The following is a 25,661-nucleotide window of genomic DNA, read 5'->3' on the forward strand; positions in this document are numbered from 1 at the left end:
ATACGGTGAAACTAATCGACTTTGACCTTGATCATGACCCCTGCTCCCTGCTTCAGACACTGACCTTGACTCAGACCTCAATTTTAATCTCACCTTTAACATGACCTTTGTTTGATGCTGACATCAACTTGGCACTGAAATTGAACCTGTTCTTCACCCTGACACTATTCTTGCCTGTGTAGCCATTTCCTCATCCTTAACACTGACCTACAGGGAGAACCTTTCACTTGACCTTTACACTTAACCTACTTTAAATCCCATCAAAATCTTAAACTTGACTTTGAACTTGGCTTTTAACCCTAAAACTGAACTGCACCCTGATACTGACCCTCATTATGTTGACCCTTGAGACTGCTTCCTATCCATGATTCATCATTACATTGAACTTAGATTTGAACCTGACCTTAACCACAAACTGGTCATTGATTTTCATCCTGAGATCTTAACTGCATTGTCCTAATCCATGACTATGTTGTCTTATAATGGTGCTATGCTTTGAGTGTATTCCTCACAAGTTCTTGTGCTAGAAGCCTGGTTCCCAGTATGGCCATATTGAAATGGTGGAACCTTTAAGAAGAAGGACTTAGTGGAAGGTGCTTGGGTCATTGGGAAATGCCACTCTTACAAGGAATTAATGCAGTTATTGTGGGACTCCAGTTAGTCCCCATTAGAAAGTTATAAAGGAAGAAGCCTTGGCCCCGCGAGTTCTGCAGGCCTCCTGCCTTGCATTGTGATCTTCCACATGTGCTCCCACCATGATGACATTCACTATGGGCCCTTACCATAGGATGAACAGATGACACCACCTGATCTTGGGTTTGTGGTCTTCAAAACTGCGAACTAAGTAAACCCTTATAAAGTACCCAGTCTGACATATTTTGTTACAGTAACAGAAAATGGTCTAAGATGCATGGATAAAGGAGCTTTGCTCAAGATGTGATAAAGGATATATGCCTTGGGATGGAAGAGCATCCTGGATTATGTAGGTGGGTCTGAACTAATCATATGCAGGAGCCTTTGTTTGCTGCACTGAGAGAGAAAATGGAAGGATGAGGAGAAGGACTTGACCCAATTACTGTTTTTTTTTTTTTTTTAATTTGAAGATGGACTTGGGAGCCCCCAAGCCAAGGAATCCAGGTTGCCCCTAGGAGCTGGGAATGGCTTTCCACTGGCAGACAGCAGGGAAATGGAAACTTCATTCTTAAAACCATGAGAAACTGAATTGTGCAAACCTTAATAACCAAGAAAATGAATTCTATCCTAGAACCTGCAGTAAGGAATGCAGCCCACCTGATACCTTGATTTGGGCCCAATAAGACTCAAACCAAACTTCTGATCTACAGCTGTTAAGATAATAATTGTTGTTTTAACAGGACACAAGGTTGTGGTAACTTGTTAAGGCAGTAAGGCGGTAATAGAAATATACCCACCTTGACTTTTAATTGACCTTAAACTTGATAATTAACCTCATGCTTACCCTGACCTGGCATCTAATTCAACTGGACCCTGACATTATCTTCATGTTGAACCTGAATCTGACACTAACCCTAATCCTGAACGTTAAATACATGGTTATCCTGGATATTTACCATCAGCCTAGATCCAACTCTCTGCCTTAGTTCACCCTGACAGTGACCATCATCCTGATCCTGACCTACCCTATTCTTAAACTTCACCTTAAACCATGAATTGAACTTAACCTTCACCTTGTCACTGACTGACCCTTACCAGAACTCCAATCCTGATCATGACCCCCACACTTTATCATGACCTTAACCTGATTTAGAACTTAACCCTGGCTATAAAACTTCCTTCACATTGATTTTGATCTTGAATGATTCTAACTATAACCATGGCCCTGACCTCTCACCATCATCCTTCACCTGCCACATACTTCACCCTAGACTAGATACACCCTCATTCTGATTGTTACCCTCATTGCTTTGTCCCTGGCCATACTCTCACATAGCAATGACCCCGGAACTTGAACTTGACCTTGACTGTCACCCCAAACTTTACCCATAAGCTAAATCTGATCTGAACCCGGCAAGATCCAGGACCAAGACAGTGTTATGTCCAGGATCAGTACCCAGACTAGGACAAGGAAGGGTCAAGGTGGAGGAAACTGCCCCTGCAAGAATGAAGACCAGTCCCAAAGGTAAATTTGAGGGGTGGGCCTGAGATGAGGGCAAAACTAGGCAGAGGGAGGAGGAGGGTCAGGTTTAAGTTTGGGATGAGAGTGGAAGCCCAGGAAAATGAGAGCAAAGTAAGGGACAGGGCAAAGACCAGGGGCAGTGCCAAAGTCAAAAGCTAGGGTCAGGGGAGGTTAGGGATCATGGCCAAAATCATGCCCCTGGTCAAGGAGAAGGCCAATGGTAGAAGAGCGTCAGGGCCAGGGAGAAGGCTAATGGTAAGGAGAGGAAAAGTGAGAACATCAGGGCCAGATTGAAGATCTGTGGTAGGAAAGGAGACAGGGTCAGAACCGAACCTGGGAGAAGGACAACAGTAGCGAGTGGGACACTTGAAGAGGAACAGGGGTGGTGAGAGGGACAGTGAAGGTGAGTCTGGGAGAAGGTAAACCAAAGGACAGAGAGGGTCTGGGCCAGGGTGAAAGTCAGTACAAAGACTAGGTGGGAGCAGGGGCCTGCCCACGATCAGGGAAAGCAGGGTTTAAGGGGGAGCTGGGAAGGGCGAGAATAGGCCGGTGGGCCTGGGCCAACTGGACCTAAGCTCTGCCAGGCGGGCGGGGTATAAGTGGGGCGGAACTGCAGGTCCGCCCGCGGCGGAAGTGCAGTTTAACTAGGCGGGGCGGAGGCGGGGGCTGGGGCAGAGCGAGCGGGGCTGGGGCGGGGCGCGCGGGGAGGGGCGGGGCGCGCGGGGCGGGGCGGGGGCTGGGGCGGAGGCGGGGGCTGGGGCGGAGCGAGCGGGGCTGGGGCGGAGCGAGCGGGGCTGGGGCGGAGCGAGCGGGGCTGGGGCGGAGCGAGCGGGGCTGGGGCGGAGCGAGCGGGGCTGGGGCGGAGCGAGCGGGGCTGGGGCGGAGCGAGCGGGGCTGGGGCGGAGCGAGCGGGGCTGGGGCGGAGCGAGCGGGGCTGGGGCGGAGCGAGCGGGGCTGGGGCGGGGCCGGGAGTCATGGGGCGGCGCGGGGAGTCATGGGGCGGCGCCGGGAGTCATGGCCCAGCGGCTGGGGGTGCACGAGCTGCTGCACGTCTTTTCCTTCCTGGAGGCCCAAGACCTGCTGTGCGCCGCGCAGGTGAACAAGGTGCGCCGCTCGGCCTGGGGCGCCTGAGGCCAGGGGTGTTGCCTTTGGGACCTGTTTCGCGACCCTGGGGGAGTGCGCGGGGGCATCCGGCTGCTCCGGGTCCAGCGGGGATGCTTTGGCGCCTTCGGTCGCCCATTGGTGCCTTCGGTCGCCCATTGGTCCGGGCTGGTGCCGGGCTGGTCCGGGCTGCTGAGCCGCGCATCTTGACCCGGACCCGCGCTCCCTGCGGTCGTCCGCATTCACCCCTGAGGTTGGCTGAGGGATGGTTTTTCTTCTCATTTCCGGGATTTCTGAAATATTCTGGAACTTTCTTCCTGTTTTTTTCTGTGTTACCGTCAGAGTTCGGAAGGGCACCTCCCGGTTTCCACCCATAGTGGCTCCTCGTCTCTGCTGTCCCTCTCTTGTCCCTCTCTTGTCCCGCTCCCTTGCCATCTCCTCTTTGGCTCTGCTCACGAAACACTTGTTGAGCGAAATAGCCTCATCTGTTGCAGCTTCACTGCCACCTGCGTTACAGGTCCTCTGTATTCATTCTTTGAAGGACGCAGCGCGACTTAATTGACTATTAATATAATGTATTTGTCTAGTAACTGTTTTTCCCTGCTGGACTCATCCGAAGAGAGGGATTTTGTCTTTTTCATAACTATCTCTAGCACTCAGTGTCCCTTGACATTTAGTACCCTTAGTAAATGTTTGTTGAATAAAAGGACATTCAAAGCACATTATTATTTCATTTAATGAAAGGGCTCGTAAATATACTCTTTTGAATACCATGATCATAATTTTAAATACAGCTAGTACTTTTATCGATGTTATCTCATCTCTTGTTACTGTAAGTGGTTTGTTTAGGGTAACCCACAGAGTCATTCACTGGGCTGAAATCGGATCTCTGTTTTTACAGAAGTAGGGTAGCGCTAATCAGAGGCCGAATCTGAAAGATGGTGCATTACACCCTTGGACACCACCGTCTTCCCTGGCAATAGTCACTGCATAGGTAAAATGAAGTCAGTGTCTCCTGCCTCATCATGTCGTTATGAAGACCATAGAGTCTTATCAAGGATTCTCAAGATGTTATAGTACTCTTTAGGAAATAAGATTTCATTTGGGTTTTGAACTATAACTAGAATGAAAAATACTCAGATTTTTGGTTAGATTTTGCAAAATATAAACTTTACATCTTTAGTAGTTACTAAAGACCCAGGAGATTTTGATCTAGCAGATACATGAGGGTTATTGAAGGGGAGTCTAGGCTTGGAGAAGGTGTTGATTGCTTCTGCCAGGGCTAGGAAATACACTCTTCTGGCATGGGACTGCAGAGCCACCAGACCACCTACGGCTCTGAGTTACCCACTGCAGTTTGTGCTCCAGAATCCAGAGTGGCTTGGTTGGAGAGGCCAGGAAGTTCCAGGTGACAGTGTGGGCCTGAGGGAATGAGGTCTAGACAGCACCCTCATTCCCATTCCACATTCAGAACCTTCCTGTGCCCCTGGCAGGTATTTCTGCAGAGAAGCTGTGAGAGAAAGGTCTGAATAGTTCCTTCCCTGGAAGGCTTTTTCATTCTCCATCTTGGTATCCCTGCAACGGCTCCTTGGTCAGTGCCTTAATTTACTCCATTGCTGCAGCCTTTATGGAAGGTCTTCTTTTCTGATCTCATTTCACGTCCTTCCTCCTCACAACTGCCAGACTTCTATAATGTGGTTTGTTGCTGGTATTCCCGTAGTCAAAGTTCTCAAGTAACTTCTATTGTTTTTGCCATTAGGGCTTTAGGGGATTGGTCTAAGTCAATGTCCAGCTCCTTTTCCCAACCAGAATCTTATGTGCTTGTGCAGGTAAATAAGCCATTTTTCCCCCACACTTTATCATATTTGCCCAGCTGTTCCATCTATGATGCTTCAGCTGTTCTCTTAGTAGTAACAACTATTCATTCTTTGAAACTTGATCAGTAATCACTTTCTGAGCCCTACAAGGCCCTCTGAGTCTCTTCCTGCTCGTTATATGAATGTTTGTTTGTTTTTTGTACCAGGAATTGAACCCAAGAGTGCTTAACCATTGAACCACATCCCCACATCTCCAGAACCCAGGGCACTTTACCACTGAGCCACATCCCTACCCCCTTTTATTTTATTTTTTATTTTTTTTTAAAGAGAGAGTGAGAGAGGAGAGAGAGAGAGAGAGAGAGAGAGAGAGAGAGAGAATTTTTTTAATATTTATTTTTTAGTTCTCGGCGGACACATCTTTGTTGGTATGTGGTGCCGAGGATCGAACCCGGGCCGCATGCATGCCAGGCGAGCGCGCTACCGCTTGAGCCACATCCCCAGCCCCCCTACCCCCTTTTAAAAAAAATTCTTATTTATTTATTTAGGTTGTTGTAGATGGATACAATTTCTCTCTCTCTCTCCCCCCCCTCCCCCTCTCTCCCTCCCCTCCCCCTCTCTCCCTCTCCTCCTCTCTCCCTCTACCCTTTCCTTCCTTCCTTCCATTTTTGTGGTGCTGAGGATCAAACCCAGTGCCTCACATAGCAAGCTCTACCACTGAGCCATAACCCCAGCCCCCCAGCCCTCTTTTAAAAACATTTTATTTAGAGACTGGGTCCTGCTGAGTTGCTTAGGGCCTCACTAAGTTGCTGAGGCTGGCCTCCGAGCTGCTGGGAGTATGGATGTTTTTATTTAATTATCTGAATGTCTCTCTAACTCCCCAAGGCAAGTTTTCTTGAGTGCAGGGACTAGGTCTGGTTTGTCTCTCTGCTCCTTTCACAGGGCTTGGCAGGCTAGGTTCAAATCACCTCTTGACTGACCAGATATTCTCTTCTCTCCCTCCTGGTACTAGATTTGGAATGAAGTTTCAATGACCACGGAACTCTGGAGGTGAGTGAAGGGAGAGCCAAAGATGATCCTACAAAGGAGAGATGGGTCTACTTGATAAGTCTTCGGAGTGCCCTATGAATTTCTGGCTCTGTTGAGTGCATAGAAATGATTATCCCTGACCCTACCAGCAGAAAGCTGCTCTGGTTAGGGACATAAGGTTGTCAAATGGGAGGGTTTCCACTCAGGCAGAAATATACAGCAAATGAATGCCACTGATTGACAGAAGACAAATGAACAGAAATATGATCATATTACTTTCATTTTAATTCAGCCTTGATATAATAATGTAGCAATGTAAGTATGTATGATGTTAAAATTTAAGAATAGGGAAAGAAAAAGACCTGTCAAATCTCTTTGCTGAATACAGTTCAGCCTGTTAACCAGGAGTTGTGTTTATCACTCATGATGGGAAATACCTATTTACACATCAAAGATTCTTTGAAAGATGGAGGGAATTTTTAGGATAATTATAGGATAATTATAATTTTAGATAATTATGCCTTGAGATATCTGAGAAGTCAGGAATGCCAATTTAAACCATATTTTGTTTTCAGGATTACAGAGCACTTTCTATTTGTAGCTTTTTATTACTAACAATTAAACAAATACTCTCTTATTTATTCAGTTTTGAAGTAGAACTTTTGTTGGAATTCAATCTTTCTCTCTTTAGTTCTGAGGTTGTGGTCTAGACATAACATTCAGGGGCTGGTGACATAGGTCAGTTGGTAGTGTGCTTGCTTTGCATGCACAAGGCCCTGGGTTCAATCACCAGCACCACATACACACACACACACCAAAAAAAAAAAGTTTGGAAATTGGCTTTCCTGTAGGCAAGTAGACAAGATTCTGTCTTGCCAGTGATCTTTTAATTTTTCTTTCTTTCTTTTTTTCTTTTTTTTTTTGGTACCAGGGATTGAACCCAGGGGCACTTAACCACTGAGCTACATACCCAGCCATTTTTTACTTTTTGAGATAGTTGCTTAGGGCCTAGCTAAGTTGCTGAGGCTGGCTTTGAACTCTCAATCCTCCTGCCTTCGTCTCCTGAGCTGGTGGGATTCCAGGTGCCAGTGTGTTTCTTAAATTGTTTCATTAGGAATAAACGAATTGACTGATGATCAGGGTAACTACTTATACAAGTCCTTGCAGAGGAGTGGTCATATTTAAATGGTTGAGATGTCAGTCCCATCCCCACTCTTTGTTCTCATCTTTGCTGATAAGAGTAAAAATTTTCCCAATGAGTAAAATATGTATTTATTTGAGAAGTTAAAAAAATATTTAGGCCTGGCACAGTGATAGATGCCTGTAATTCCAGTGACTCAGGAGACTGAGACAGGAGGATATAGGAAGTTGGAGGCCAGCCTAAGCACTGTAGTGAGACCCTGTCTCAAAATGAAAAAAAATCTTTGAAATGGCGTGGGGACATAGATCAGTGGTAGAGTTCCCCTGGGTTCAGTCCCCAGTACCATAAGAAGAAGAATAAAAAAAAAATCACCTCACCACTTAACTTCCACAGTGTCATTTGTTCCTATGTTGTGCCTTCCAGGTTCCTCATAAAAGTTTTTCTGCTGTCTGTAGGCCAAATCACAAGTAGATTTTTAACTACTATTCCATAGTGTTCGTCTTGATTTTAGTGTAAAATTATCTCTTGTGATTGTTTTTGTTTTTCATTTTGTAAAGTTTCCTTTTTTAAAAACATTGGCAGCTTGTTCATGTGAGCCAACCTTTATGCAGGCCACACACAAAAATCTGGGCCTTCTTCCCCCCTAGGCCATCAGTGTGTCACTTGTGAAAAGGCGAGAGATTCAGCAGCACAGTGGGTCTTCATCCAGTGTCTGGCACAGAGCCTGACACACAGGTGCCCAGCGAGTGGGGGGGCGAGATAGTAGACACACTTCGTGTAGTACCAGTACTTACTCAGACCATGGGGCTGTGGAACAGTGATTTCCCAGCTGACCTCATTCTCCCCCTCTTGAGATGTAGTGCTGGACTTGGAGCCAGGAGATGCCACATCAGCTCTGGTATAACCTGAGCACTGAAAACCTCCATCCATAAGGCCTCCTCTCTCCAGCCAAGTGTTCACTCTCCTGGCACTCAACTTCCATCACATCATAAGCTGCTCCTTTCTTCTGGAACTTAATTTGTGACAATAACAGTGAAAAGGAGGCAGGGAGGAATTGTTTTATGTTCTACTGGAATTAAGTTACTAATTCAAACATTGTTGTTATAAGTTAAGATTTAAATTTTGATCTTAAGGCAGCCACTAAAAAGTATCAAATATATGACAATGGTAAGAGAAAGGGTGAGGGAATTATAATAGTATACTAGAAGGTAGCATCAAAGAAGGCTGTAGTTGGGGAATAGAGGGGGAAAAAGGCATAAGGCACAGAAAATAAAATGGCAGAATGACATTTATCTCCCATCTTATTAGTAACTGTATGAAATGTGTTATACACTCCATTAAAATGGCAAAGATTGACAGAATGGATTTTAAAAAGTGATCCATCTGTATGACATCGATGTGAGACAGAATTTATTCTGTGTGCTTGGAATAGCATGTGCCTCACACATGCTAGGCAAGTTCTCTACCACTGAGCCACATTCTCAGCCCTGAGATATACTTTAAATTCAAGGACACAAGTAAGTGATAATGAAAGAATGGAAAAAGATGTGCCTGAAAAATAGTAACCAAGAAAGCGCTGAATGGTTGTGCTAGTAGCGTCATTCAAAAATTTTAAGACAAAAAAAGTGTTACTAGAGTCAAAGGGTGTTTTATAATAATAAATGGGTCCATCTGTCAAGAAAATATGACATTTATATGTGTCCCTAACAACAGAGCAACAAATACTTGCAGGTGCTGACGGATTAAAGGGAGAAATAGGCAATTCAATAATAAGAGTTTGAGGCTCTTGAATCCCAGTTTTTTAACCTCTTGCTTCTGTGTCGTCACATGTAGAATGAGGATATCATGCCTCACTGGGTTGACTGGATACATAAAAAGACACTTTCTCTTTGACACACCTATAAGATTCATTCAGTTTTACCTTTTTTTTTTTTTTTTTTTTTTGGTACTAGGGGTTGAACTCAGGGGTGCTCAACCACTGAGCCACATCTCCAGCCCTATTTTGTATTTTATTTAGAGACGGAGTCTCACTGAGTTGCTTAGTGCCTCGCCTTTGGTGAGGCTGGCTTTAAATTCTTGATCCTTAGTCTCCCGAACCACTGGGATTACAGGCATGCACCACCATGCCTGACCTCATTCAGTGTTATCTTTGTCCTGTTTTATAGGAGAGGAAATCAAGATGTAGGTCAGCAACATTAATTGTCCAAGGTTTCAAAACCAGTAAATAACAGAGCCAGGATCCAGAGCTCAACTCCAAAGTAAGACTCGAGAATCCATGCCTGCTGTACTCTGTCTGCCTAGAATTTGCATCTGTTTTCAGGCAGCTGTGTTTGAGACGTTGGTCCTGCCCCACGGTCCTGGGCACACAGACATGGAAACAGTACTACCTCTGCCGGTCCGAGTTGGAGTTCCGAATGGAGACTGGGCGGCCAGAGAAGGACTTCATTTGCAAAGCAGTTTTTGGACACACGGGTATGAGGGGCAGAATGTAGCAGATATGTCCATTCATACTGCTCACCTTCCCTGGTCAAGTCTTTTTGGTACAGGGGATTAAACTCAGGAGTGCTGAACCACCTAGCCACATCCCCAGCTCTTTTAAATTTTGAGACAGGATCTTGCTAAGTTGCTGAGGCTGTTGTTGAACTTGACTCCTTCTGCTTCAAGCTGCTGGAATTTGAGGTATATGCCATGACGTCCTGCCCTGGGCAACTCTTATGGGATTTGGCATTGCAGTGAGTGGCCTAAAAAAGTGTCACTTCATGAGTACCTATCTTGCTGGGTTCCATATCATTTGTGGTATGTCACAATAACCCTGTGAGGAAAAGAATCATCACATTTCAGAGTAGACAGAAACAAAAACTAATGGAAAAGGGAGTAGTTCAAGATCATATGACTGGTGGGTGATGGTCAGTCCCTAATTATTACTGTAAAGTGCTAGTTCTCTTCTATTTTATTGTCCCCTGAGTGCCCATTGTGTTCCCGAGAGAGAAAGAAGTGGCATTCCTGCCAGCCTTTTCACTGAGTGTTCAGATCCCAGGCCATCTCTGTGTTCTCTTACAGGAGAGATAAATAAGCTGGCTTACATCTCAACCAATGAGTACCAGTTTGACAGAAAGAAGTCTGTGGTTTGCACTGTGTCCTCAGACTGCACTGTCCGTGCCTGGGACTTGCATGAGGTGAGCTGGTCCCTAGGAAGGGAAGGCAGGGAAGAAATCGAACCTTTGTGTTACTTTGGTCTTCGTAATGCCTTTGTCTTTATGATCTTTCTTAATTATTTTGCAAAACTTTTTTTTTTTTTTTTTTTTTTTTGCACTGGGTTCTTTACCATACAGCTACATTCAGAGTCTTTTTTATTTTTTGTTTCAAGACAGGGTTTCCCTAAGTTGTTGAGGTTGGCCTTTAATTTGAGATCCTCTTCCCTCACTCAGCCTCCTGAGTCGCTGGGAGAGGGAGCCCCTTTTGCTGATAGGAAATATGAGCACAGTTTGGCTCAGTCACTGTGCCAGGTCATACTGGTAATAAGCGTGGGGTGGAGCATGTTTGAAATTTGAATGTCACTTAGGTGGCACAGTTTTGCTTTCTTGGGGTGCTGCCTCGTGAAGACAGAATTGACCAACAGTACTTGGGATGGCGGCTGTTGTAGTGTTCCAATGTTTGCATGCATCATCAGAATTTGATCTGAAATCTCTCTGTCACATGATCCTCCACACTGCACTGATGCTGGCCCACTGGGATGTTTTACCAAGACAGTAAGAGCTTTCAGTCACAGCTTTGTGCAAGCTTGGGTGGCTTAACATTTTAAACTTTATTAGCATATACAGTTCAAAAGTTCTCAGTTTTTAGGTCTGGGGCTGTAGCTCAGTGGTAGAGTGCTCACATGTGTGAGGCACTGGGTTCAATCCTCAGCACCACATAAAAATAAGCAAATAAAGATATTGTGTTTATCCTCAACTAAAAAAAAATCTCAGTTTTCATATCCTTTTTCTCATTACAGCAGCCAAATAGGTATTCATTGTTATCCTGACTTCACAGAAATATAAACTGAAGACTGAAGGAGGGACTGTGTCCCTGAATCTTGAACCACATGGTATCCTACATAGCCAGGAGTTCTGCCAAGGGCCACATGTGGATAGAACACAACCTCCTGTAATAGATTTTTCTTTAAAATTATAGATTATTTCATTCACGATTCTCCTGTCTTAGCCTCCTCAGCCACTGGGATTATAGGCGTGTGCCACCATGCCTGGCTGAAATGCGAATTTCATATAATTTTTTCCATGATTTTTGGTGCGTTGCAGTTGTACATAATGGTGGAAATTGTTGTTATATATTCATATATGCACACAACAATATAATTTGACATTTTCTATTTTTTAAAATATTTTTTTTAGTTGTAGATGGACAGAATGAATTTATTTTCTTTATTTTTATGTGGTGCTGGGGATCGAACTCAATGCCTCATGCATGCTAGGCAAGCGCTCTACCACTAAGATAGAACCCCAGCCCCTAATTTGACCATTTTCATTCCTCAGTAATTCTCCTTTCTAAATTCATATAATTTTCATGTGACATGAATTATTATTTTTGTTGTTTTTTTAACCAAAATATAAAAAATTCATATAATACACAAATCGGCAGTGGTCTGAATTTGGCTGAATTGGTTTGCCAAACCCTATGTTAATGTGTGCAGTTGTTTCCAGTGTGGCTGGCTGCAGGGTGCTCGAGGGTCTTCATGCTCCTCTGCCTTGCTTCCCAACCACAGGACCTTTCTTGAGGAAATCCTGACACAGCCCTGTGCAGTACGACACCAAAGTGGTCCTGTCTACTCAGAAGGTTGAGGCTGGAGAATCACATGAGCCTGTTAAAAGTCCAAATTTAGACTTATGAAAACACTCTTAAGTCCAAATTCAAATCAAAGAGAGCTTTATTTACCTGGCCAGGGACTGTCACTCACCCATAGAGATTGAAGCTCTGTGGGAGAACAGTAACTTCCTGGCCTATGTCCTGGGAACCTAAAGATGAACCACAACTCAGGGGCTTTCCTTAGCATCATGCAAGGAAGCCAATTACAGAAGCTAGGGAAAAAAAAAAAAAAAAAAACGGTCAGCTTTGCAACTCAGTTAGCCACATCTTGGGTCCGAGCAGGTATTAGACAAGTCGTATCCTGAGTTGAGCAGGGGTTGGCAGGGGCAAGAGTCTATTTCAAAGTCATGTAGACCCACGAGGGCACTCCAACCCAGGATGCAGCTTACCACAACCATTGCTGCATCCTGAGTAGGGTACAATTTGTGGGGTACAATATACAGAAAACAATATATAATAAGAAAACAGTTTTCATTTCAGTTTCTCAAAAACAGCTCTTGTAACAGTGTTTTATAGAAGGCAGCAAAATGGAGTCGTAGGCCTTCCTATGTCAGTTCTTGATTTATAATTGTCTTACCTCACTTATCAAAATCTTATATCTATAATCTCTCTCTCTCTCTCTCTCATATATATATATATATATATAATTTACTAATTTATAACCTATAACTTACACTCTTACTGATTTTATTGATTAATTTACACCACAACGCTGTGAGTTCACCATCCTGGACAACACAACAAGACCTTGATTCCAAAAGATAAAATTTCTTCCCAGTCATCTTTGATTGCAAACTTCATTTTGAGTTCTTTTCCTGAAATCTGAAAAAAAAAAAGGAGAACAATACTATAAGAATAAAGCTGAAAGATTGAATTCACTATGGAAATTTTGTCTCGCTTATGATATTTTACAGCCTTTGCAGAAGGCCTCTCTGAGAGCTTCTCTTCTGTCCACATTTTTACCTGTTCTTGAGTCAAGTTGACTCACTTATATTTTGCTAGAAAATGACCATTTCTTCTAAAATTTCAAATGTGGAATTTATCTAAATCTGTTCCTTATTGGCTCTGATTTTCTCATCGCCTTTCTGGTTGTGGTCCAGTCCTTTCCCATTCTTACTAGTGTGTCAGTGTTTTTATAAATCCTGTAGGATTCAGTTTGCCAATAATTTATTTAAAACTTTTTGTATCTATAGTTATTAAAAATGTTTTTCATTTTAAATTTACTGAGAAGTAGTGTGCATATTTATGGGAAAATGCAGTTTTAAAAATTTGACAGTATATGTACATGTGGGGTATAGTGTATACAGTGTAAAATGATCAAATCAGAGTAGTTAGTATTTTGATCTCCTCAAACATTTTTTTTTTTGGTGCTGGGAACCTCCTGTGAGGTATATAAATTGTTGTATGCTGCAGTTGTCCTATTGTGCTCTAGAACATTAGGACTATTCCTACTATATTAACCATATATTGGTAACCTCTCATCTAACATCTCTCTCCTCTTGCCCTTCCCTCTTTTATGAGATCAACATTTTTAGCTTCCATAAAGTGATACCATGTAATATTTTTCTTTCTGTGCCAGGCTTATTTCCCATAACCCAGTTCAATCCAAATTGCCACAAATGACAGGAGTTCATCCTTTTTATAACTAAACAATATTCCACATGTGTACAAATACCACATTTTAATCCATTCATCCATCAGTGGATACCTTGGTTGATTGCCTATCTTAGGTATTATGGAGAGTACTATAGCCAGGTGTGGTGGCACATGCCTGTAATCTCAGTGACTTGGGAGGCTGAGGCAGGAGGATTGTGAGTTCAGAGCTAGCTTCAGTAATTTAGTGAGGTCCTGACCACTCAGCAAGACCCTGTCTCAAAATAAAATACAAAAAGGGCTGGGGGTGTGGCTCAGTGGTTAAGCACCCCGGGTTCAATCTCTGGTATCAAAACAGCAACAAAGAGTACTGTAATAATCAAAAAAGTGCAGGTATCTCTGAAATAATGATTTCATTTCCTTTATATATGTACCTAGAAATGGTGTTGGATCATGGTGGTTCTCTTTCTAGTTTTTTTTCTTTAAGTAACCTTCATACTGTTTTTCATAGTGACCATATTAATTTACTTTCCTAACAGTGTGTGAGAATTCCCCTTTCTCCACATTGTCATCAACATTTGTCATTTTTTGCCTTTTTGTTTGTTTATAGCCATTTGTGGACTAGGGTGAGATGATATCTCATTGTGGTTTTTGTTGGGTACTGTGGATTGAACCCAGGGATGCTCTACCATGAGCTACATCCCAGCCCTTTTATTTTTTATTTTGAGATAAGGTGTTGCTAAGGTGCTGAGGGCTTCGCCTGCCAAGTTGATGAAGTTGTCCTTGAACTTGCTCTCCTCCTGCCTCAGCCTTTCAGACCACAGGGATGACAGGCGTGCGCCATTGTGTCTGACTCGTTGTGTTTTTAATTTCTCTTTCCCTTTGGATTGGTGATATTGAACATATTTTCATATACTTATGGCCATTTGTTTTTTTTTTTCTTTCATTACTTCATTACAGTTATACATAAGAGTTTGGTTCATTTTGACAAATACATGCATGGAATTTGATTTACTTCATTTCAGTCCTAATTTGTCTTTTCTAGAAATATTTATTCACATATTTTGCCCATTTTAAAAATCAAAGTATTTGTTCTTTTGCTGTTGAGTTCCTTGTGTGTCCTGGATTGCTCTCTCATTGAATGAATAGTTGACAGATTCCTCCCATTCTGCAGGCACATTGTCACTTCTGCTCACAATTTTCTTTGGTGCTGAACCTTCTTAGTTTGAAAGAAGCCCATTTGCCTTGTTTTGCTTTTGTTGTCTTTGCTTTTGAGGTGTTATGCAAAAAACCTTTGCCTATATTAATGTTTTGAAGTGTTTCCTCCTGTTTTCTCATAGTAATTTCATTGTTTTAGGTCTTACATGTAAGACTTTGATCCATTTTGATTTGATTTTTGAGAGGAAGAGATTTAATTTCATTCTTTTTGCATATGTAGATCCAGATTTCCAAACACCATTTGTTGTGATGAGACTTTTTCTCCACTTTCTTGCCATCTTTGTTGAAAATGAATTGGGTATAAATAAATAAATTGTGTTATTTTCTGAATTTTCTGTTGTGTTCAATTGATGTGTTTATCGTGCTGCGTTAGTTTCTATAGTTTTGAGGTATGTTTTGAATTGACATATTGTTACACTTCTAGATTCTAGATTTGTCTTGCTAAGGATTGCTTTATTTACTCATGGTCTTTAGTGATTCTATGTAAATTTAATGGTTTTTTTTCCTTCTGTTTCTGTGAAGAATATCATTGGTATATTGATGGGGATTACATCATATTTATAAATCACTTTGGGTAGTTTAGACATATTAACTATCAATTCTTCCAGTCTGTGAACATGGGATGTCTTTGGTTTTTTTTTTTTTTGTGTGTGTGTGTCTTAATTTCTTTAGTGATTTATAATTTTTATTATAGAGACCTTTCACTTTTTTGATTAAATTTATTCCAACATAAATTTAATTTTTCTGAATCTATTGTGAATGGGACTGCTTTCTTTCTTTCTATTTTGAAATACTTTTACTTTCCGCTGTGAAAAGCGCAGTTCTACTTACTACACTCTGGGGTCATAAAATTTGAAGAATTATTTACTATATTATGATTATTTCAGCCAGAGGGTGAAAGCCTTCTGTCAATTTATCTGCTATCCAACTGTTCAAAGTTGTAATTAATTAGGAGAATGTAGGGAAAATACATTTCAAAGATATATCTAGTCATTAAGTTGTTCAGCATGCCTTATAATTTTCCCATTTCTATAGCAGCTGCCAAATTCATGTCTGCCTACAAATTGGGGAACAGAAGAAATCATAGAGGAGTATTAAAAAAACTGTCATTAAGCTGAAAAGAATATCTGACATTTGCAGATTTGTTGTATAAAAGAACTTCTATAATACTCTTGGATGTCTATGATACTCTTGGAGTGTTGAAAGGCATTGGCTTCTCAAAACTTGTTGCACTTTGTTTCTGGAGGACCTGGGGGAGAAAGAACACAGATGCCCTTATCTTCCTTAGAGCACTTGAGTGCAAAATCTGTCTCACATCTGGAATGACAAACACCAAGTAAGTGGGACTGCTTCCTGCCACAGTCAGGCTGGGCACAATTCAGGAGCCACTTGTCAAAAGAAACAAACTTTATTTTTAGAACTACAAACGCCAAACAAAACAGCTCCTCAGGAAAAAACCCTCAGAGCCCAACTGCCACCACCGGCTTCCACAAGCCTCTCACCCCCACACCAGCCTCTCCACCTCCCACAATCCTCCTGCTCTTGAGGCCGATTGGCTGGGTTGTGTGGGCGGAGCCAAAGAAGTCCCCCAATGAGCAGCTCCATGGTCTGAAAGGGCAGGGAAACAGCCCAATGAGCAGCTCTGTGGAGAAGCCAATCAGCTAGATGTTGCTGGGGCCGCTGTGAACCAATCATCAGCCAGCAGCTGGAAGTTTGCTGGGGCCCCTTTGGCTGTGGCTCTCAACAGCTTCCTTGATTTCTTTTTCAACAAATTTGTTATTGGTGTATAAAAATGCTTTTTGAGGGGCTGGGGTTGTGGCTTAGTGGTAGAGCTCTTGCCTTGTACATGTGACGCACTGGGTTCGATCCTCAGCACCACATTAAAAAAATGAATAAATAAAATAAAGGTGTCCATCTACAACTAAATTTTTTTAAAAATGCTTTTTTGTATGTTAATTTTATATCCTGTATCTTCACCGAATTTGCTTATCGCTTCTTTTTTGGCAGGAGTGGTCTTTAGGTTTTTCTGGGTATAAAATCATATCATCCTTGCCTTGTTCCAGATGTTAGAGGATACACTTTCAGCTTTTCCCTCTTCAGTATGATGTTGGCTATGAGTTTGTCATATATAACTTTTATTGTGTTGTGTTTCTTCTCTGCCTAATTTTTTGAGAATTTTTATCACGAAGCGACGTTAAATATCATCTCGTGATTTTTCTGCATCAATTGAGATGATCATAAAGGTTTTGGTTCTTCATTCTGTTGATGTGATATATCATCTGTTATCTCTTATTGACTTGTGCATGTTGAACCATTCTTGCATTCCTGGGATAAATCACACTTGATCATGGTGTAAATCTTTTTTTGTTGTTATAAAGTCGCTGTGCTGGAGAGCAGTCAAACTCAGGGCCTTGTACATGGTGGGAAAGTGTTCTACCCCTGAACTATATATCCCCATCCCAAAGTCTTTTTTGGGACAGGGATCTCACTGTTGCCCAGGCTAGCCTTGAACTCATGATACTCCTGCCTCAGACTCTTGAATGATAGGGATTACAGGTGCATCCCACTGTGCATAATGTTTTTGATGTGCTCTTGAATTTGGTTTGCTCGTATTTTGTTGAGAATTTTTGCATGTGTGTTCATCAGTGAGAGCAGTTTGTAGTTTTCTTTGTGTGTGCGTCATTGTCTGCATTTGGAGGAAGGACCCTGTAGGTATTATTTGACACAGTTTCCTCTTTTTTTGTTTATTTAAAATAGTTTGAGAAGAGTTGAAATAATCTTGACATGTCTGGTAGAATTCAGCAGTGAAGCCATCAGATCCTAGAGTTTTCTTTGATGGGAGACTTCCAGTTAATGCTTTAGTCTCACGTCTTATTAGAAATCTATTTGGATTTTCTGTTACTTCTTGATTGAATCTTGGTTGCTTGTATGTGTCCAGGAACTTATCCATTTCTTCTGGGTGTTTCAGTTTGTTAGTGTATAATTATTCATAGTAGAGTCTTAGGATTGCCTGTATTTTTTTAATCTTTTTATTATTATTATTTGTTCTTAGATATACATGACAGCAGAGTATATTTTGACATTGTACACACAAGGAGTACAACCCATTCCAGTTAGGATCCCATTTTTGTGGTTGTACATGATGTGGAGTCACAGTACACTAGTCATGTGCTCATTTATGAGCAAAAGAAAGTCACATCCAATTCATTCTACTGTCTTTCCTACTCTCTTCCCCTCTCCCTTCCCTTCACTCCCCTTTGTCTAATCCAGTGAACTTCCTTTCTTCCCCTCCCCACCCTACCTTGTTGTGGGTTAGTGTCCACATATCATAGAGAACATTCGGCCTTTGGTTTTTTGGGACTGGCTTATTTCACTTGACATGATAGTCTCCAGTTGCATCTGTTTACCAGAAAATGCCATAATTTCATTCTTCTTTATGATTGCTTGTATTTCTGTGGTATTAGTTGTAACATCTTTTCTTTTATCTCTAATTTTATTTGAGTTTTCTTCTTTTTAGCCAGCTAAGGGCATCAATTTTATCTTCAAAAATCAGATTTTCATTTTGTTGATCTCTTTTGTTTTTAAAAGTCTTTATTTTGAGCCAGATATGGTGGCCCAACCCTACCTCAGTGACTTGGGAGGCTGAGGCAAGAGCATTACAAGTTCAAGGCTGGCCTTAGCAATTTAGCAAGGCCCTAAGCAACTTAGTAAGAACCCATCTCAAAATAAAAAGTAAAAAGTGCTGGGGATGTAGCTCAGTGGTAGAGCAACTCTGTGTTCAATCCACAGTACAAAAAAAAAAAAAAAAAAAACCCTCTTGATTTTGTTTATTTCTGTTCTCATTGTTAGTTTTTCTTTCCTTCTATTTTAGGTTAGGCTTTTCTTCTTTTTTCTAGGCCCCTGACGTATATCATTAGGTTATTTGAAATCTTTCTAGTTTTTTCCCTAACATGTAACACTCCAATACTTATTTTGCTGTATTCCACATAGTTTGATGGGTTGTATTTCCATGTGTTTCAAGAAAATTTTTTATTTTCTTTTTAATTTCTTCAGCATCTCATTGGTTGTTCAAGACCATATGTTTGTATATTTCCCATTGCTGTTGTTGACTTCTAGTCTTGTTTGGGTCAGAGAAGATGCATGATATAATTTCACTATTATATTTATTGAAGCTTGGTTTGTGGACTACTGTTTGGTCTCTCCTGGAGAGTGTTCCATGTGCTGATGAGAATGCATTCTTCAGTTATCGGCTGAAATGTTTTGTAAATCATGTTAGGTTCATTAGCTCCATGGTATGTAGTTCAACTCTGATGTATCTTTGTTGATTTTTTGCCTGATGACACATTCATTAATGAAAATGGGGTGTTGATGCTCTCAAATATTATTGTTCTGGAGTATCTCCCTAATTAGATGGTCTGTTGTTGGGTTTGCATATATTTAAAATTTTTATATCCTCTCGTGAATTGCCCTATCTCAAAATCTTTGACTTAGAAGTTTCTTTTATCTGATGTGAGTATAGTACCTCCTTGCTTTTGGTTTCCATGAGTGTGGAACATTCTTCCATGCTTTCACTTTTGGTCTACATGTGTCTTTTCTGGTGATTGTAAAGCTACCTTGGGTCTTCTTTTCTTTTTTTATTCATTCAACCAGTCTGTATCTTCTTATTGGAGAAGTTAGTCCATTTATATTCAAGGTTATTGACAAGTTGTTTATTGTTTTCTGATTATTTTGTGTATTTTTTCCTCTCTGGCTCTCTGATTTATCCTATGGTTTGGTGGTTTCTGTAGTGATAAAGTTTGATTTTTTTCTTTTGGGTGCGTCTGTTTTACCAGTGAGAGTTCCTTCATTTCTTTATTTTCTTTTCTTTTGCAACCCAGGACCTCATGCATGCTAGTTAAGTACTCTTACCACTGAGCTACATCTCTAGTCCATTTTGAAAATTGATTCTGAAATAGGATCTTACTTTTAAGTTGTCCATGCTGCCTCAAATTGAAGATTTTTTTAGCTCTAAGATTTCTATTTCATTCTTTTTTATGATTTTTATCTGTTGAATTTCTCATTCAGATCATAAATTGTTTTCCTCTTCTTATTATCTATTGTATCTCGAGGAGTTTCCTTAGAATTGTTATTTTGAATTCCTTTTCAGGCAATCAAATAAAAAGATTTCCTTTACACTGGGGTCAGTTTCTGGAGAATTTTGTGCTTCTTGTGTCTGTATGTTGATGTCTGTGCATCTGGTGTAATAGTTGCCTCTTCCAATTTTATGAAGAAACTTTCATAGGGAAAGACTTTGGCATGTAGCTAAGGTGTAAAATGTCAGGTAGGTGCACTGGCTTTGATTTAGCCCAGAATTGTAGCTTCCTTGTCATTTCTTTAGCCATCCGTAATCAGCATCACATCTAAGAATACCTCAGCAGTCTAGACTGCAGGTATTTTGGAAATAGTGGTAGAACTTTGGAATGGACCCAGGCTATCAAAGATACATGACCACAGTTGAAGAGTGACGATGATGGTGGATATGACATCAAGGGACACAGGCTGTGGAGAGGCTTGTCCTCAGTCTTTGTAGAGGTGTGTGCCAGTGGTACTGGGGTTCCTGGCAGGAGCAGCCATGCTGCTGGGGCCCTATGGCCCCTACAGCAGGATGGACTGTAGCAGTGACTCCATTCCCAAGGTGACATCCTGTTTTAAGTTAAGCTCTGGAGGTTGGAGTGGGATTGCCCATATGCATTTCTTTTCTGGAGCAAAGCAGTCACATGGGTAGCTCCCCACACCAGTTTCAAAGACTATGAGCACTAAGAAATTCTCTTGTCATTAGGACTGCCAGCCTGTGCCTTCCTGCTTATCTTCTGGCAATGTAGAGACCCCTGGCCAGGGAGCTGTGTCATAGTTACCGTGTGCTTTGTCTCTCTGTGCTGCCATCCTGAACCTTTATCAAATTTTAAAATTATTTGTTTATTTGTAAAATTCATAACTGTTATTTTGAAAAAAATTAAAAGCATAACAGAGTTTTGCGGTCATCTTACCCATAGATGATAGAAATGAAGATGCCACATATGTTGCAGTTACATATAGTTTAAAGGTCAAAATTCTAAAAGCGGGGTTGGGGGTGGCTCATTGGTAGTGTACTTGCCTAGAATGTGTGAGGCTCTGGGTTCCATCCTGAGCACTTTACAAAAAAACCTAAAATGTTTGTTTTAATTTTTACTGTTTGGTGCTGGAGATTGAACCCAGGGGCCACTGAGGCACATCCCCAGTCCTTTTTATTTTTTGAGACAGGGTCTCCCTGAATTGTTTAGGACTTGGCTAAATTGCTGAGGCTGGCTTTGAATTTGTGATCGTCCTACCTCAGCCTCCTGAGTCACTGGGATTACAGGCATGCACCACCATGCCTAGCTCAAAAGGTTTGTTTTAAAAACCAATCATGTCCCATTCATGTTTCCCTGGAGGAAAGAGTATTCCCAAAGGAATTATCTGTCGAATTTTTTTTTTAAAGAGAGAGAGAGAATTTTTAATATTTATTTTTTAGTTCTCGGCGGACACAGCATCTTTATTTGTATGTGGTGCTGAGGATCGAACCCGGGCCGCACGCATGCCAGGCGAGCGCGCTACCGCTTGAGCCACAGCCCCAGCCCCTATCTGTTGAATTTTGGGGGCAGGTGATTTATCATTTTTTCTCTACACAGGTTTAAATTTCCTGTCCTGAAACAAGTACATTTTGTTTAGGCCAACAGTTATTATTGTTTATATTACTTTTTTAAAAAATTTATAGACAGGGTCTCACTGAGTTGTTTAGCATTTTGCTTTTGCTGAGGCTGGCTTTGAACTCACGATCCTCTTGCCTCAGCCTCCCAAGCCGCTGGGATTACAGCAGGTGCCACCACATCAGGCTATATTACCATAATTATTAATGTACATGATCTTCATGGTTGAATCATGAGGTAACACTGACATTATCATTTTTATCCTCTTCCTCCCCTTTTACTATCCCTGAAGTTAGACATTTTTTCTTACTTGCTTAATTTTTCTATGTACTTAACAATGTTCAGCTCCATATTTTTAACCAGTCATCTGAATTCATTTTTGATGGTTTCCCCATGCTATGTTTTATTCTCTTAACCTCTGAAAAATTGTAGGGTTAAACTTCTCTCCTCCTAGAATCACAGTTTTCAGTACCAGCAGAAGCATCCATCTGCCCTGGGGCACCAGAGTCCTCATGTCTCACAAGTTGGGTCACCCCTTTGTGAGGCCCTGGAGTTGGAGATTGCAGGCAGGAGTTGACCAGCATATTCCTCATTCTCTTTCAGTGGGTGTTGTTTTTCGGTTTAGAAACAGAAAGGGGAGTTACAGTGCTTTTTTCCCTCTTAATACCACAAAATTTGTAAAAAATTCTGTATTTCTCTCAGAATCGCTTGTCATCAGTCCCTGTTATATTACCTGTTTAGTCAACAGAAGTTAAATGACAGAGGGAAAAGAAAAAACTGATGGAGGAGTTCTAGGATATCATGATTTGAAAAAATTCATGATAAATCATTATGAAGAAGAGAGATCAATAATGACTCAAAATTGGGAAGAAACCTCACCATGCAGGCCTGGGAAGCCTGGGGCAGCAGTTGGGTAGATCCACTCTGACACCCTGTGTCATTGCTTTGTGGCAACAGGTTGTCCTGCTTCTCTGTTCCAATTTGCAAAATCCCAGGAGAGACCTTGGAGGACTCAGCTCAGGGCAGTTGTCTGCCTGTGAATCAGTGGACTGGATGGGGATAGGCCTGGCGGGGGGTAGCCTGTGGCTGCACTGCTGGGGCACATCCTAGAGAAGGAGGCAGCATTCAGCAGGGCAGCTGCCATCCGTGCAGCATAACCTATTCATATTAGTTTGTTAGTAAAACTGGGCTGCCATGAGACTTGAGTGAGAAAGAGCACACATGAAAAGTCTTTGTCAGCTGGAGAAATGAAATGTTGTGCTCCATGTGTGTACGATGAATTGAAATGCATTCTGCTATCATGTACAGCTAAGTAGAACAAATAAAAGATAAAAATATATATTAAAAAAGAATAAAGTCTTTGTCAATTGAGAGTGCAGCTGCATGCAGCCTGTGTGTGTGTGTGTGTGTGTGTGTGTGTGTGTGTGTGTTTGTGTGTGGTATATGTGTGTGGTGTGTCAGTGTTGCCTCTGGCCTCCCTGTCTAGCCTGCACCTTCTTTTTCCTTGAGCTCTGGGTAACCGTTTGGAAGTGCCTAAAGCGTCATGCCATTGTGAAACTCTCCCTCTTGTGCTCCTAATGGATGCTACCCAGCCTCCAAGAGGTCTAAGTGTCCCTCGTAGGTCCTGCTGTTTGTCCATCTGGGACATGGGTCTCTATTACTGCTCTCCTTAGAGTGCAGTAAGTGGGGTCACATCCTCTTCACCTGAGTGCCTATGTGTACTGTGAAGCCTGGCAGAATACGCACAGGAAAATGTATGCTGGTTGACTGTATGAGAATAATAACTGTTTATGAAATAAATGGATGCATATGTCAGTTGTTAATATTAATTTTGTTGTTGCCAGGGCACGGAGATCTGGTCCAGCCCTCTGCAGCCTGCTCCTCTGGTGAATTTGGTGACCTATCCTCAGCTGCAGCTGGTTGCTACTGTGGACCAGCAGGGATTGATCAAAGTGTGGAAAGCAGAGACTGGGTGGGAGTGGGCCTCCTTCTGCCTACCTACCTCCTGCTCTGCAGTGGAGGCCTGTGACCATCCAGAGGGTTCTTTTCTGCTGGTGAGTGACCTGGCTCTTAGGAGCCTTTGCAGGGCCTACCTGCCTCCCAAGATCTGAATACTGGCATCATGGCTTCCATGATTGGTGGAGTCTTGAGCCAGACCCTCTCCTTGGCAGACCTATTTGGTAATACCAGTGATCTAAAATAAGGAGTGAATAGTTAATAGATGAGGATTAAGGACATGGCAGAAGTCAAAGTGATGAGCCTATCATTTGGGACTCTTTTTGCTATGGAACCTTAGTCTAGGCAGCCAAGAGATTGAGCAGACCTTTGATAGCATAGGGACAAACATTGGAGTGTGGGGCCACCATGTATGGACCCTGTGAACCCTCATGGATTAGGTAGGATTTGCAAGTGTTACAACCCAAAGGTAAGCAGGACTCAGCACTCTGATTACTCATTTGGAGCACATGAGAATAATTTCTCGATAATGTTAATAGTGTCCCACAGCTCACATTGTTTCCAAATATAGTGTTCAGTACACACTTAAAACTAGGCACATGAAGAGATGAGGTCACATGAGCTAGAACTGGCACTAGAAACAGTACACAATATAAAGTGAGTCACAGAGCTTCAGACACCTGAAGTTGTTGTTCAGGGAGATAAAATATTAACAGAAAACAAAAATTTTCTAAATCTGTTATTTTATTTATTTAAAAAATAAAATGTAACATATTTAGAAAAGAACTAGATTTAATGGAAATTCTAGAAGAATTCATTAACAAAGATTAAGAACCCAGTGGTTGGATATAAAAGCAGGGGACATGCCTGAGTCACACCGACTTCCTCATCTTTAACTGGACATTCCAGTGTATCATTCACAGCCTTGTTGTGCTAGGGCAATGAGAAGATGGCCCAGGGTCCAAAGAAAACTCCTGGGGTTGAGATGTTCGGGTGTGAGGTTCACTGAGAAGGGCTTACAGGGAAGATCCAGTGCTGATGAGCTTCTCCACAAAGTCCAGTGGTGACAGGTTGCACAGCTGCACTTCCATTTCACATAGCGAGTCTGTGCTTCACCAGAAAAACACACCTATATTCTCCCACGATGCTTTGTTCAGTGACGGCAGCTGGTTTGAGCTCTTTCCATTCCACAGTGCTCAGATCCACGCCAGTGATTGCAGGGATGGGGTGTAAAAGTCAGGCTGAAGAAGTAGTCATATTATCAGCTTGCTTTGTCCTTTGCATGATCAGCATCTCAGTGAGCAGCTATTCTGACATGTGTGCAAGAAAGCAGTTCCTACAGATAACACTGGTTTGCTCTCTTGTAACACACCATGAGAGAGTCAGGTCTTCTGAGACAGTATTCACTTGGACATTTGGTCCAGGCTTGTTTGCTGTGTCTGTCTGTCTGTCTCTCTGTCTCTGTCTCTTTCTCTCTTTTATTTATATATGACAGCAGAATGCATTACAATTCTTATTACACATATAGAGCACAATTTTTCATATCTCTGGTTGTATACAAAGTATGTTCACACCAATTTATGTCTCATACGTGTACTTTGGATGATGATGTCCATCATATTCCACAATCATTTCTAACCCCATGCCCCCTCCCTTCCCCTCCCACCCCTCTGCCCTATCTAGAATAGTTCATCTATTCCTCCCATGTTCCCCCTCCCTACTCGTTATGGGTCAGCCTCCTTATATCAGAGAAAACATTAGGCATTTGGTTTTTGGGGATTGGCTAACTTTGCTTAGTATTATATTCTCCAACTCCATCCATTTACCTGCATTTATTCTCTTTTATTGCTGAGTAATATTCCATTGTGTATATATGCCACATTTTTTTTTTATCCTTCATTTATTGAAGGGCATCTGGGTTGGTTCCACAGTTTAGCTATTGTGAATTGTGCTGCTATAAACATTGATGTGGCTGTGTCCCTGTAGTATGCTGTTTTTAAGTCCTTTGGGTATAGACTGAGGAGTGGGATAACTGGGTCAAATGGTAGTTCCATTCCCATTTTCCAAGGAATCTCTATACTGCTTTC

At 41.8% G+C, this 25,661-nt stretch overlaps 1 protein-coding gene across 4 annotated transcripts in view; it reads left to right on the forward strand.

Annotated features, from left to right (window-relative positions):
* The first annotated feature begins 3,136 nt into the window (after positions 1–3,136).
* Positions 3,137–25,661, forward strand: part of LOC308631974 (F-box/WD repeat-containing protein 12-like) — a 67,044-nt gene continuing 44,519 nt past the window's right edge. For 2 of the 4 annotated variants that reach the window (XM_081263549.1, XM_081263552.1), the window contains exons 1-5: positions 3,137–3,259; positions 6,083–6,120; positions 9,561–9,712; positions 10,301–10,416; positions 23,463–23,672. In XM_081263549.1, the coding sequence (XP_081119675.1) occupies positions 3,170–3,259; positions 6,083–6,120; positions 9,561–9,712; positions 10,301–10,416; positions 23,463–23,672 (606 nt within the window). In that variant the 5' untranslated portion in view covers positions 3,137–3,169. The remainder of the gene's footprint in view (positions 3,260–6,082; positions 6,121–9,560; positions 9,713–10,300; positions 10,417–23,462; positions 23,673–25,661) is intronic. The other 2 variants (XM_081263550.1, XM_081263551.1) reach the window with 2 other exon arrangements.

The sequence above is a fragment of the Spermophilus citellus genome (genome assembly GCF_964194105.1).
Source record: "Spermophilus citellus genome assembly, chromosome: 12".
NCBI lineage: Eukaryota > Metazoa > Chordata > Mammalia > Rodentia > Sciuridae > Spermophilus > Spermophilus citellus.